The sequence below is a fragment of the Vidua macroura genome, chromosome 1, assembly GCF_024509145.1.
Source record: "Vidua macroura isolate BioBank_ID:100142 chromosome 1, ASM2450914v1, whole genome shotgun sequence".
Taxonomy (NCBI): Eukaryota; Metazoa; Chordata; class Aves; order Passeriformes; family Viduidae; genus Vidua; species Vidua macroura.
The window spans coordinates 149919484-149934136 of record NC_071571.1 but is presented as its reverse complement, the minus strand read 5'-3'; the positions used below and the strand labels follow the sequence as shown (position 1 = coordinate 149934136).

At 40.3% G+C, this 14653-nt stretch overlaps 1 protein-coding gene across 13 annotated transcripts in view; it reads left to right on the top strand.

Annotated features, from left to right (window-relative positions):
• PTK2 (protein tyrosine kinase 2) overlaps positions 1-14653 on the top strand; it is a 189336-nt gene that overhangs the window by 168092 nt on the left and 6591 nt on the right. For all 13 annotated transcript variants that reach the window (XM_053976570.1, XM_053976598.1, XM_053976589.1 and 10 more), the window contains 5 exons: positions 1403-1489; positions 2668-2805; positions 4163-4294; positions 11228-11290; positions 14156-14195. In XM_053976570.1, coding sequence (XP_053832545.1) covers positions 1403-1489; positions 2668-2805; positions 4163-4294; positions 11228-11290; positions 14156-14195 — 460 coding nt within the window. The remainder of the gene's footprint in view (positions 1-1402; positions 1490-2667; positions 2806-4162; positions 4295-11227; positions 11291-14155; positions 14196-14653) is intronic.

Sequence of the window (14653 nt, the reverse complement as noted above, 5' to 3'; positions counted from 1 at the left end):
ATCAGATTTCTGAGCTTAGTTCTGCATTTTGATGCCTTGATGGCAAGCAGTAAATGAGGGCAGTGGAATAGCTGCTTTCATTTCAGAGTTAGAAGCAGCAAACAATCCATCAACCTGTTTAGTCATCTGAGATGAATTAGCAGGATTTGGTGTTTATCTAAACAGACAATATTCCAAGTTACAGAAGCAGATAAACTGCATAAATTGGACCAGTATAATGCTTAATTTGAAATGAGCACCTTTGTGTGTGATGTATGAACTGAAACACTTGACCAAAGGTGTGTTAAAAATGCAGTTCATTCTTCCACTGGAGAGAATCTGTTTTAAGGGGAGTTGCTATGTCCTTGTAGAAATACACTGTATTTCTGATGCTGTTGTTGGTTAGGGTTTTTTTTAGGTTTTAAGTGTCTCTTTAATTATTATCTAATTTTCTAATGTGACAACTGATTTTTTTTTTATTCTTCTGCTGATTCATTGTAAGCATTACAGATTGTTGCAGGTCTTAAAAGTCCTGCACATCCTCAAAAAATTACCAGGTCTCACAATCCATACTAGGAAGTCACTTGTATCTCACAGTGATATTTCTGTTAGAACACTAAGACAGAAAACAGCCTAGTCCAGAATGAGAATGAATTTTTTCATCAAGCAGTGATAAATTCTACAGTTTCCAATAAATGTGGTTGCCTTTAACAGCCAGAAGGACTGAGAGAGTCCTTTGCAGAATGATGAAGTTTAGGGGTTTTCCCCCCTCTTTGGTCAATTTTTCTCCTCCTGAAATACCCAGCAATGCTGTTCCTTATTCAAAAAGAAGCCCTCAACTATACCTTTGGAGATACAGAAAATGATCAAAAGCACTTTCCATGTTGAGGTAATTAGTTACACAGAAGTTAATCATCAGAACTAACTTTATACCTCAGAATACCACATGGAAATAGCCATGCAAATAAATCCATTTGGTTTGTGTTAGTCTTACTGAAGTAAAATAATTTACTTTTGAGAACAGTCACAAAAGCAACAAATTAACAGCAAAAATTGGAAACAAGGCTGTATTGCACCTGGAAATTTGATTTAAGACTTAGGTTTTTATATGATGTTCTCTCTAGGGTTGAACAGAACAGAGCAGGTCACTGAGTGCAAGCAATTAAATTAATACAAAGAATTCACAGAGCAAGAATTATTTATTGACATACTGAGCAAACAACTCCGCTACATCCATTGCCAAGCAAAAATGGGGGAAAACTTAATTTTAGTTGTTTAAAAAAAGTGTTTGTCATTACAGAAAATCTGTTTCGGAGTTTTTTTGAAATTTGCCAACCCTGCAAATGTTTGTCTCACTGAAGCATAATTTTCTGGGTGTAGTTGTGTGTGTTTAATGATTCTAAAAATTCCTTTTTCTTTCCAGCCCAGTAGACCTGGTTACCCCAGCCCCAGATCTAGTGAAGGGTTTTATCCAAGCCCACAGCATATGGTACAGCCAAATCATTACCAGGTATTACATTTAATACCATGCATGTTTTGTTTTTTTTTTTTTCAAATGTGGGTTCTCTATCCTAGATGCAGCTGGTGGGATTGATGCACTTCTTACATGGTTTATTTTAATTCACTTCTGTTCAGTGAGGGGTTTTTTTACATAGGGAAAAAAAGCCTGGTAGGTTTACTCCAGAGGGCAAATATTTCCACATCTGATGTGGTGCTCATGTTCCTGAAACTGCAGTGAAACACATCAGACATTTACATATTTATTGAGGGAATTTGGTGTTTATGTTGACATTTGTGCTGAGCTGTGAAATCACTTGCTTTATAAAATGGCATTAACTGGGGGCCTTTCCTTGAGGTCATTGGTATTTTATGTTCTGTGTCCTTATAGCTGCTGCCTTTAGCTCTACCATGTTGTATATTCACAGGTTTTGCTTTTCTTCCTAAAACTGCTGAAGAAATTCAGAAGAAAATATTGTCTTTAAAGGACTTTGAGCGATTTTAGGTTTGTTCAAGGCGACAGACATATTACAGCTGTCTCAGTCAAGGGGTTTTTTTCCATGAAGAGAGGGAGGTTTTCATTGATTTAATAAGTACTTCAGGCTCATTAAAACTACTTGGATTTTCCTGTGGAGAAGTTCCCAGGCCACTCAGCTCAGCACACTAATTACATGCTGCCACTCAAGCCTTAAGCCTGTAAGATACAGCAGGGGGTACATTTTTATGGGGCTCTGTAGGGTGATGTTTGCAGGCTCCTATTATCTGGAACATGAGCTCTGCATGTGGAGCTCTTACATATGTATCTATAGATTGAGTTTTGTCCTCAGAGGATTTTGATCTCCTTGACTGCAGAGGTTAGAGCATGCTCTGATGCTGCTGGTTTGATAGACACCATAAAATACTTATCCTCAGAAGTTGTATTTCTGTACTGTTGCAGTTTTTCTAAAATAGTTATGTTATGATGGGCATCCTCAAACACTTAAAACAGAGGTGTTATATTTTGGCTCAGCTTCCTTCTTCTGATGTTGCTTCCCCTTCTTCCTCTCAGCACTTGCATTAATTGAGTCATTTCTGTGCTCTCATGTTTGTTGTCTTCGAGGGGATGTTTTCATAATGGGGAAGCACAGGTCTTACTAATATCTCTGTTTTTCTGTTTGTTTTTGCCCCTGTGGGGTTTTTTGCCCCCTAAAGGTGTCTGGCTACCCTGGTTCTCATGGGATACCAGCCATGGCAGGCAGCATTTATCCTGGGCAGGCTTCTCTCCTGGATCAAGCAGATTCCTGGAACCATCGGCCTCAGGAAATATCAGTGTGGCAACCAAACATGGAGGTATGAGATCTGACACATCTGTTACTGTGTTCTGTACAGTTCAATGCACTGTTTATTATTATAAATTGAATTACTTCTATTATTTAGGTAGATCTCTTACAGGAGAACTGAGTTTTTTTGGTGCTTTAAAATTACCTCACTGCAGTGGACTGGGAGTCAGGACTGAATTGTTTTTTAAACAAATCCTTCTATGTGAGGCTGGGCATGAAGTGTCACTTCACATGAATTCTTGATGAAGTTGTTACTACTTATCTGAGTGATAGCAAATATTTGGTATTTGTTAAGAGAAGGCTTTACTGGAACTTACTGTTGTTCACAGAGATGGGAACACTCATGTAAAAAAACCTCTTGGGAGATACCCAGCGCAGCTGAAGGATTGAGGCTTCTTTGTGACTTACCCAGAAGAGAAAATGAAATGGTCTGAAAGACTGTTCCTGGGCTGAATTCCTTCTGGGTGCTCTCCAGCCTGCCATAATTGCACTGAGCTGCTGAGGAACATCAAATTAATTCCCCCTTTAACCTTCTGTCTTTTTTTCTGTTCTCCACTGTTGTACACATTTTTATTCCATTTTTTCCTCCCACAAAGATTCCGTTTCTGCAGCTTCTGTCTTAATTTTTTTTTTCTTCTCTAACGAGCTGTTTTCCCTGTGTTCCTGATAAACATTTAAGTGGTCTCTGAAATACAGGGAACTTCGTTATTAAATGTCCCTTGGCTTTTTTAAAAATACTAATTTATACATTATTTCATAATGATTTCCAGGCAGCATTGAGGTATGGCATGTGGAGTATTTGTAAGCTTAAGACAGGCATAAATATTTGGTCAAAAAAACATTTAAAAACGTTTTTGTGACATGTTTTGTAAGCTTAAGGCAGCCATAAATATTTGGTCAAAAATTAATTTAAAATGTTCTTGTTCTTTAAAATGCTTTGCCACTGTTGGCTAACACTGAACACTATATTAGTTTTGATTTAAAAAAAAATGTATCTTTTAGCTTTTAACAACTGGATGGTTACATTATTGCTCAAGACCAAGAAAACAAAATTGATAAGTCTGGTTCTGTTGTCTAGCTTAAATGAAGTGCAATACAGGAAGTGACAATGTTGCTGAAAAACAGAACACAATCTTTCAAATCTTTTTTGGTTGCAGTGACTAAGAGCAAGGCAGATAAAAACTTTAAGGTTGGAAGGAGTTTCTTCCACTGCTCTGCTTCTGTTTTGGAGGAGCTGAAGAAACTCTGCTTGACTGCTGCTGAGAATTGACTTCTGAAAAACTTTCCTTTTGTAATCTCTTAAGTTCTTGCACCTGTTCATAGGAATTCTAAATTGTGAGACTGAGTAAACTTCCTGTGGATTGTAGGATTCAGGCACTTTGGACATCCGGGGGATGAGCCAGGTTCTACCCACACACCTCATGGAGGAGAGGTTGATACGACAGCAGCAGGAGATGGAGGAAGATCAGCGCTGGCTGGAAAAAGAAGAACGATTCCTGGTAATTCTTTGTTTCACAGAGCTTCTTAATTCCTTCTGATTTTTGGTTTTGTATTGCAGCTGGTTAAAACTGGTCGCTTCTGTGAAATATGTACAGGATACAGGACCCCCAAAATGTGGGTTTGGAAACAGGTTTTAAAATAAGTGTTCAGCTAGTGAGAACTGTATTTCAGGTATCTTGAACAGCTGTGGCTTTTGGTGAATCTCATTTTATCCAGTTGAGTGTTTCTGTGGGGGAAGTTGTGGGTATAATTCTATGCCCATCTGGAGGCTGCCTGTTTGTTCTTACACAGAACTCTACCCCTAAAAAAAGATGTAACCACCAGCCATCTAATAGTCACGACTGTGCTAAGAGTTGTACCCAGTCTTGCTCTGGAGGAATAATGGCACATGTTAGTGGGAAGAAATAATATAAGAGAGAGCTCTGTGAGGAGGGAGAAGCTCTGAACCTCACCATGAGCAGGAAGAAGAAATCATTGGTAATGGGATGTTCTGATGCTGTTTCTCTGCAATTCAACAGAGAATTGTTGTCAGTGCCACTGGTGGGTTTTTTTTTGTTTGTTTGTTTGCTTTTTTGTTGTTGTTGTTTTGTTGGGGTTTTTTTGGGGTTTTTGTTTGTTTGTTTTGTTGGTTTTTTTTGTTTTTTTTTTTTTTTTTTTGTTTTTTGTTTTTTTTTTTTTTTTTTTGTTTGTTTGTTTGGTTGGTTGGTTTTTTTTGTTTTTTTTTTGCTTCAGCTCTGGCTTCTCACTTGTCAAAATTCAAGTTGAGTGTTAAATTTCTCCTGCTTGAGGCTGATAGCTACAGATGGAGTAGAAGGTGGGAGTAGAATGTTACCAGGAGCCTGTGGCTGCCTGAGCCTCATGGGACAGGGGATAATTTACAGTGCTGTATGTGGGTTGTGACAGACTGTCCTGTGCTTGACCTTAGGCATATTTCAAGGAATGTTTCAGTTTGGAAGTCTCCTGTGTTGGAGCTACTGGTAGATGCCCCCATGTCCAGGACATGTTCTAGCTGAGATCCACGCTGTGCCTGAGCTAAGAAGTGACTTTTGATTAATGGGTGTTAAAACTGGTTTCCTTCTAAGTCCCCTTGGGAATTTGCAGTTTCCCATTGGGATGACAGCAAACAAACCACTGTGCCCTGATTGCTTGGCCTGAAGAGAGGGAGGGGAAAGGAAAATTTCTTCCCTAATTTAGGCATTAGCTTTTCTAGTCTTGTGTGGCACCAGTTGTTTGTGACCTACATAGCCCAGGAGGTCAGACATCCCACTGACAGTTAAAACTTTAAAGATGGTAAAGAACTTTTTGTGGGATCAGCTTTCTGGGAATGGGGCATTGACATTCCAGGTGGTGGCAGTCGGTTGTGTGGGAACTTTCTGCAGAAAACTTTCTGATTTTTTGTATAGAATAAATGATGATTATTTGTAGTGTAGGATGTTTATCATCCCCCAAATTGACATAGAGAAGGAACTTGCTGATTTTTCTTTTATCTGTAATACACTCATAGCATCTGTTTGGGAGAGATTTGCTGTGTTTCCATTTTGTGTTAGTTTTGTTGTGAGGAGACACCATCTCTCTTGCATCTAGTCTGTTGAAGAATTAGAATCCATAAGAGACTTCAATTCTTTTTCTTCCCATGTAAACATTTTGACTGTACAGACTTTGAGGTTCACCCTTGGATGCCTATTACAAATTTATACCCCATGTTAGGAGCTAAATGAGCTGCTGGTAGCCACAGGGTGCCTTTGAGCCTGTAGCAGGAAATGTGTCAAGAGAATAATCACTTTATAGATGGGTGTTTCTTGGAAAAAGGAGCGTGGGTGAGTTTCTAGGTTTAGCCCTGAGGAAGTGAAGATGTGGAAAAGTCATTGTGGGGAGTCACTCTTGGAAGCCTTGCAGGTCTCCTGAAGATATCCACAATTCAGACATGAGAGTCCAAACATGTGAAAAGAAGCCATTTATTGAGGCATTAAGGCCATATAGTGATGTCCAGCATAGAAATAAGCCAGGTATTACACACACATGTTCCTTGGTCAATGTCCTCTAGTGAGTGACAATTAACATTTCTGCTCTGGGAAGAAGGGCCTCCCCTATATTCATTCTAGGTGATTTCAGGAGAAGAAATCTGGCCCTCCCTTGCCTGCTTTAGACAGGTTTCAAATAATATTTGTCCTTTTCAGTACAGAAAACAACAGAGTAGAGCCAGATTTTAATATTTAACTTACTTAACTATAATATTTAACTTTTGTAACCATGTGTAGTGCTCTCAGTGTAAACTGTCTGCTTCCAAAAACAGCTCTATTTACCCAGTCCTCAGGCTCTACAGCGCATCCCACTTGTACTGCTGAGAGTTGGACTCACAGGGGAGCAACTGCAAATGATTTATTGTAAGACACTGCAACAAGATGGAAAATCCTCTGTGGGTTTCTGTTAGTACAATTTTTGTTTCCCCAGTGGAACACCAGCTTGCTCATGACTTGAAATTTATTGCTGCTTCTGCAGGGAGAAAATACAACTCACAGCACATTGGTACAGGGATAAACAGCACTGATGCTGCTGGAGGGGACTCCCCAGATGGGGAATTCAGTGCAGTGCATTGAAATGGAAATGTGCTGGTCTTTGGGGAGGTTGTTATCAGTGTAAGCAGTTTGCCTGAAACTGGTCCTTGGAGAAAGTGGGACTAGTTAGTACTTGAAAGGATAAAAATGTTGTTTTCAAGCTGCAGCCTTAGCAGAATCCAGAATTCTGGAAATTTTGCTGTAAAAAGAGAAAACAAACAGGTCTCTCCTCGTGGGAAGCTCCCGAACGAAAATAAATCCGTTGTGTAAAAACTGAAGAGTAAAGAAGTGTTTGATTTTAAATTGTACCAAATACATTCATTGGAGAGTGAGGAGAGAATTGGTGAAGGGGTTGATTTTGGGGGATCCAGGACTGACACTCCCTCCCAGCCGCTGACAGGGAGGGGAGGCAGCACTTCAGGTCTGCCAGCTTTAATGGACACTGATTAAAACTTGTGATGATTAAATTTTCATGCTCTGTTGATAAAAGTGCCACGGAGATGAGCATCTCCAGGAAGGACAGAAATAGGTGAATTATTTCTGAGAAAGCCGAAGTGGAGACACAAAGCATTACTGCACCTAAAGCTTGATAGAGATCACTACAGGACACATTCAGGTGCAAGATTAAATGGCTGCACTACAAACAATGTAAAACAATCAAAAATTATCTCTGAACATTTTGCACATCTCTTCTTTTAGGTCTGTTTAATTGCCTGCTTCTTCCTTTATTTGGAGTCTCCACTTTGAACCTTTCTTTCTGGCTTTGCTGGTGTTATGTACATTATTTTTAATCAGATATATAAAGATATATATGTGCATGCCTGTTAATAACTCCTCAGCAGACAGAACAGTTTTGTACAAAGAAATTTATAGTCCCTTCTGGGATAGCTTAAGAAGAAATAACTCACATATTTTCCTTATCATGCTTGGGTTCGTTGTTGTTTTTTTTTTTTTTTCTGAAATTCCCACATAGTTGTGGTTTTTGTCCTATTTTGACACTGAGAACTGCAATTCAAGTCTAATTGATGTGAGCTGTTGCTAAAATAAGATTCTAATTTTAAGCCTGAGAAAATCCCACCAAGACATTACAATTCAGCATGTCCTGAGAACTCCAAGGCTTACATATTCTTTTATTAGCAAGTAACCAGAAATACTGGAAATAAAGTGGATTATGTCCCACTTTGTCAACATACACATCCTGTCTGAAAATTCCTCTTGACATTTCCAAAGATTTCAGATAGTAGACTTATTTATTAAAAAAAAAAATCCATTTACTTTTGAAGGACTTCATTTTTCTGCAAGACTTTACAACATACAGTTCTTTCTCTCTGTGGTTTTTGGGAGGTTCAGAGCCATGACAGGGACTGGAAAGATGGCAGAGTGTTCTTTGGGGCTGTGAAATGCTGTGTGAAGTACAGAACAGGTTTGGTGTGAGGCTGATTATTGACCTAGAGAACATTGCATTAAACAACTGAAGAATCTCAGTATTAAAAATCCAGCAATGCATTGCTGTGGTGGCAGCACGAGGGGCTCAAAGCTCTTGCAACTGCAGAAGTGGGAGAATAGCTGCTGAATAATACTTTAAAATACAATGGGAGTTTGGTCATCAAAATCACCTTTACTATAAAATAATTTGCCTTCTGACATTTCCACATCTACACAGAAGAATAAATCAGAAGATCATTTAGTCAAATGGGAGTTGTTAGAATTTATTAGAGCATTAAAATCAGTAAATATATAATTGGAACTCTTCTCAGTCATTGGGCACAAACGTTGAACGCTTCTCCTTTGTTCCATGTGTCCCTGACTACCCAGGTTTTGATGGGGCAGAGGAGAATGCTTGTGGAAGTTGAAAGAAGTTTATGTCCTGCTAAAGGATTTTTTTCCTTATGTCTAAGCTGTAGCTGTGCAGGTCACAGGAGTGCAGCTGCTCAGGGTCCCTGAGCTTTGCCATCACCCCCTGGCATCTGCAGGTGGGATCTGCAGTTTAGGATCAGGTTCTTGGAGATGCCAGGGCAGCACCACTGCCCTCACAGCTTTGTTTGTGTGGAGGCCAAGTTAATAATCACCACTTCTGTGATATTTGATGAGCATTTGCAGCTTTTCTGTGCAGCAGTTCCTGGGCTGTGGGTTGTGTGCTGGCCATGTATGGGGTGTCCTGGAGGGAACTCAGTGTTAGCTGCTGGTGGAGACTGGGGGAATGGAATTGTTGCTGTGATTGGAGCCTATGGATGCTGGAAGGAGGGACCTTTACGGCAAGACAAGGAGAGGAGATGGGTTTTGTGTCTGCTAATTTAACTTTTTGCTTATATTACTAGGGAAAAGAAGTCCTGTTGCTTGGACTAGTGTACATTTTTGTGCTTCTCACTCTTTTAAAATGCTCAATGTTACATTGCCTTTGGAGTCTGGACTGAGGGATGTGTTCTAGATGGTCCAGGGGAAGGTGTCCCTGCCCATGGCAGGGGACTGGAACAAGATGATCTTTAAGGTTCCTTCCAGCCCAAACCATTCTATGGTTTAAGGTGCATTTTTTGAGTAATAAATTGCTGTAAGTGCACAGAGCATTAAAGACCCCGTGATAAAATAGTCTTTGGTTATTTCCAAAGAGTTTGGGCACTTCCCTGGCTAGAAATGAACATGAAATGATGGCAAATTGTGAGCATCAGTGTAATAGAAATGTAGTTTGTCATATGCTTTATATGGATATTTAACAAGGATAGCTCTGTGATTTAGCTGAAGAATAGGATGAGAATCATGACTTTACCTGTCTAGTAACATTTCAGACATACTCATATCAAATAAGACTTTACAGAAAAGAAATTCCTTTATTGTAATCAGGAAATAAACTGGAGATGAGTCAGTGGTAGGTTTCATTTTGAAATTTGTCACAAATTCTTGGAAAAACATGAGGAGACCACTTGTGTCTGTTTCAGTTCTTCACATTTATGAGGGGGTTAAATGTTTCTCTGTCTGATCTGATTTTCTATTTTTAATCTGCACGTTCTTTCGGGCAGTGACTGTCTCTGGCTGTGCCTCACTCAGTCTGCAGAAGATTGAATGAAAATCCCAAATGTAAACCCTTCTGACAGACTGGCAGCACAACTGGACTATTTTTAATGACAGAAGATCAATATTAGTGTGTTTTTGCAGGTTCCTTTTGCCCTGCTGGTTTTTGGGGTCATTTAGTAGGATTTGTGAGTTGGAATTATTCTTTAGTATTCTTACCAGAGGTAGGAATCTCAAATAGCTTTAAAACAAGAAAAGGATGTATTTGTCTGCTGAAATTAACCTTGAAAGAATGCAGTCAGTTTAGTGGCACTGTGTTTAGTTACACCTACATTTCTCTAAATAAAAAAAAATGTAGTTTTTATCTTGTGTGTGACCATTTTATTCCTTGAGTTATCATCTCATTGAGACCTCATCCATTCTCATAGGAGAGTCAGATAAATCCTGTTTTTAAGTGCCAGACTTTGTGCACAAGAAGCACACTGTAATTTTGCTGAGCTTGTGTCTTCAGATCAGTGTTAACTTTGGCTCCACATCCACTGTTCCTTTGTCTTTCCATGTAATCAGCGTTGTCCTTGAAGAATAAATAAAACATACCTGGATTTGCTAGGGAGATAAGTGGGGTTTTCCTGTGCAGGGCCAGAAGTTGGATTTAGTGTTTTTTGTGAGTCCTTTCCAACTTAGGATATTCTGTGAGAAAAATGACTGGTTTATGTGTCAAAAGAGAAAAAAAAAAAAATCAAAATTGGTGTGGTTTTATTTCTGCTTTTAAAACCCAACCAATCCCCAGGTGCCTGTATTGTGCTGAAAACATATGAAATATAGATTTGTTTGTTGTTAGTATGGGAAGAAAAGGGCATCTGGATGACTTTGTTGGCTGGCTGTATCCACATGGAGTGTTTAGAGAGCTCCAGTAATTGGCCCCATTTGCTTGGAGAGGGAGCCAAGTACATTTAAGCCATCCTGGGGCAGGAAGCGGGAATTAATGTGCAGCGTTTCTCATCCTGTGGTTGGAATTTTGCTGTTGGGAAGTAAGCTCTTTTTTTTTTTTTTTTTTTTTTCCCCAGAAAAAAACCCCAATTTTTGCTGCCTTTGAGAAAACTAAAATGCAGATTTTCCAGTGTTGTGTCAGGGCAGTGGTACTTTGGATATTTATCAGAGCATTTTGACTCCTGTGCTGAGGGCGGGTGCTGGAGGAGCGGCCGAGGCTCCGGTGGCGGCAGCGGGGGCGCAGGGACTGGAGCGAAATGACATCTGGATTTGTCAGTGTGCATTTTTAACAGGATTTTCCTGTCTTCACACTGCCTCTAAACCAAGGGCACATCACTGGGTAAGCAGAGCACAGAGTGAATCGTTGGATTTTTGTTTCAGAAACCCGACATGAGGCACTCCAGAGGCAGCATTGACCGGGAGGACGGAGGTCTCCAGGGCCCTGTAAGTGTGGGGGAATCTTTTCCTCCCCCAGCTCTTCTTCCAGTTTCCTGGTAGAACATGCTGTACACTGGCTTGGGGGTGGGAGGTGATTTAAAGGTTTTGCTAAACGTTTCCACTGTTGTTACATGGTGGTACAGCTTTCCAAGAGGCTCAGCTTCTGTGGGAACTGCAGCTACAGCAAAGTGGTTCATGTAGCAGTTTGGGGGATGTGGGGTTTGTTGGTAGTTTTTTTGGTTTTTTCCCTTTGAAGCTGTTCTTGAAACAAATATTAAAATGTTTCCATAAATATGTTACAATAATTTCCAAGTGCTCATGTGCTGTAGAATTTGGCCTTTTATTTAAAAATGGGGATTGTTTTCTGCAACTTCTGTCAACAGGAAGCAGGATTAAAGTAACTTTTGCAGTTGTTTAAATATCTGAAGAGTTTTCTCACAAGGAATGTAAATGTTGCAGTTGTATTACCCAGAAATCTGTTTGGGGTAAATGATCCACTATGAAAAAATTGGAATAAACCCCACAGCCATTCTTTTATTCCCAGACAGCAGCTGCAGCTTGGGTGTTCTAAAACCATCTCTTCAATTGTTTAGTTGCCATTGGAATCTCTGGATCATACTGTTGGAAAAGGAGGATTAGGCTAGGGACTGTTAATGACACAAACCTGGTGCTTCATTCACTGTTTCTCCCCAGGAAAGTAGTGGATATTTTAAATCCACTCTCCTGTTTCGTTTGGGATGCGACTGTAAACTCCTGCTTTGGCTTCAACATTTCTTCACTTCTTAAGAATGTAGGGATTCTTCCTGCATTTGCAGCCAAGACTGTCATGAATGAGTGTATCAATGACACACTGCAGCACAGTCTCTGGAGACATTCATGTCTGGAAGCTCCTGAGATTTTTTTCCATGAAGTTGGAGAAGATTCTTAGTTACAGTTAGACTTTGGCTGTTGTTGCATCTTTAATAAGAGCAAGAAAAGTGTTGCTGCATTTTGTGCTGCTCATGAAGATGCTTTGAGATGCCCAGGAGATTTTCAGGTCATGTCACAGGTTACAGATTCCAAACTGTGTCCAGGGAAGTCCTGTTGCCCAGATGAGATGGTCCAATACCACACCCCATTTGAAAGAGTGAAGAAGACACTTCACAGTCCTGGACAAATGGGTTTTAAAAGAGACTAATTCATGGTAACTACATTTCTAGTCACAGAATTGATCTCGTAGTTTTCAGTAGATTCAGAACATATCTCTGACTTCATTTGCAGTGGGAAATGCTTAATGCTGCTGTGAGTCAGTTTGAGTTTCTGACTGAGAGGATGAGAAACTGGGCAGTGGTACAAATGAGAAGTTACCACCCACATTTTGGCAGTTCCTGTCTGATCACATTCTTTTGACCTATACTTTCAATATGCAATTTTGTGGAAGTAAAAATGCAAGAATTGTTTTAGTGGGATACAACTCTTCTGCCTCTTATTGCTCTCCTTCTTTTCCCCTGGAGTTATCAGATTTGAAATATTTAGGTTAACAGCACAAATCAAAGGTAATGATATGATTGAATGTCTCTACTTTGTGTCCCTGTTTGTGAGGTGACCAACCTTATAGAGCAACAGTTCAGTGTAATTTCTGGTTCTCCTGTTGTTGTTGACATTTTTAAAAAGCCCTTCTTGTGGTGCTGTCCAGCTGAAATTGCAGTCAAGCTCTGTCAGCACAAATTCTCTCCCTGCAGTGGCACACAGCGTCTCTGTAGGGATGCCACCTGTCCCTGTTTCCAAAGTCTGTACACTTCCTTTGTCCACCTAAGTTCTAGAAGATCCCTGCTCTGCCAGGCCCTTTTCTGCCCTGCTTGCTTGATTTCCAGCACTCTGGAATCGTCTGCCTCTGGGCTCTTTAAAGATTGCTCTTAAAAATCACCTGACAGACATCCATGGACTCCAGTTCTTTCAAAAGATTCCCAGGGAACCTCACTATTTCCTGGAAAGCACCCAAAGTCCACTCTCTCCATAGCCAAGGTTTTGCTGGATTTTTTTCTCCTACCTCCAACAATTTGAAGCTCAACTCCTTTGTGGTGGCCGTGACCAAGGCAGCCACTGCTCAGCACTTGGCCCATAAGTCCCTCTCTGTTTACAAACAACAATTCCAGGAATCACCTTTCCCAGTCAGCTTCCTTAATACCTGCACCAAGAAGTTACTTACACAGGAATTTCCTGGACCTCTTTGTGTCCACTGTGTGAGATTCCCAGTTAGATTTTGGGAATTTAAAATTACCCCTAAGGACCAGGGCAGTTGATACAGAGATATTCTTTAATACTGTGCTGACACTTGGGCTGCTCACAGCGGTGATGAGGTTGGTGTGAAGGATGGAAGAATGCAATTACCAGGGAAAGTCATTTCAGTCTGTTACTAAATTCTTCCAAGTGGATGAGCAAATGGGCCTTGACTAAGAGCTTTGCAACAATACCAAAAAGCAAACCAGCTTTGAAGGGTATTCCCATTACAGAACCCATCAGCAGGAAGTTCTGGAGTCTCTTTGTTGTGTTGCCATTTCTCCTTGACCACCATGACCTCTGCAGTTGGATCTTTGGACACAGACTGAAAATGCCTGTGACTGTCTCACTGCTTTTGAGTAATAAGGAAGGATGAACTGTAATGTGGAGGCCAGGGCTATTGTGAGCAGTACAAAATACATGCAAATTCTCTTATTGCTCTGTAAGTAATAGATCTGTAGTGAGGGACTGATGATGGTGAATTGGGATGTATTTTCAGCTGGTGGGAAATGTGCTGAGAGCTAGCTGCTCTTGGTGTTTGAGATTGAGATACTGCTGATGAAAACTGCAAGCACTGCAATAACTACTTTATATGTTTATTTTATTTTATAGGCTGGTAACCAGCACATATATCAGCCTGTGGGAAAACCAGGTAAGCAGTAAATGCAGATACTGACATTTTGAGTATTTGATTACAAGTCTTGCAGCAGCAGTAGTCAACAAAAGTTCATGGCAGTATTTCCATACAGAGTGGATTCAGTTCCAGGTGCTACGCATGGATGTTTATGTGCTGTGTGTTCAGGTTCCCCATGCAGGCTCCAGACATGCAGTCAGCAAAGCCAAGGAAGTGTTTAGATCAACAAGCAGGAAATGTCTAGAGGAAACTGAGTCAGAATGGGAATTCACCCAGGGTGGAGTTCAGACATGTAAAACAGCAGTAGATAGACACCTAAAAATGAGTTTCTTGGTCTCAAAAGTGAATCACACAATTTGCTGCTGGGAAGAAGTCCAGTTTCCCAGATACACACAGCATGTTGGCAGTCAGCTGTGGTACCAGGGGTGACGTCCTCTCAGGGCTGCGGTAGCTGTTCCCAGAGCAGTAGCAGTTAC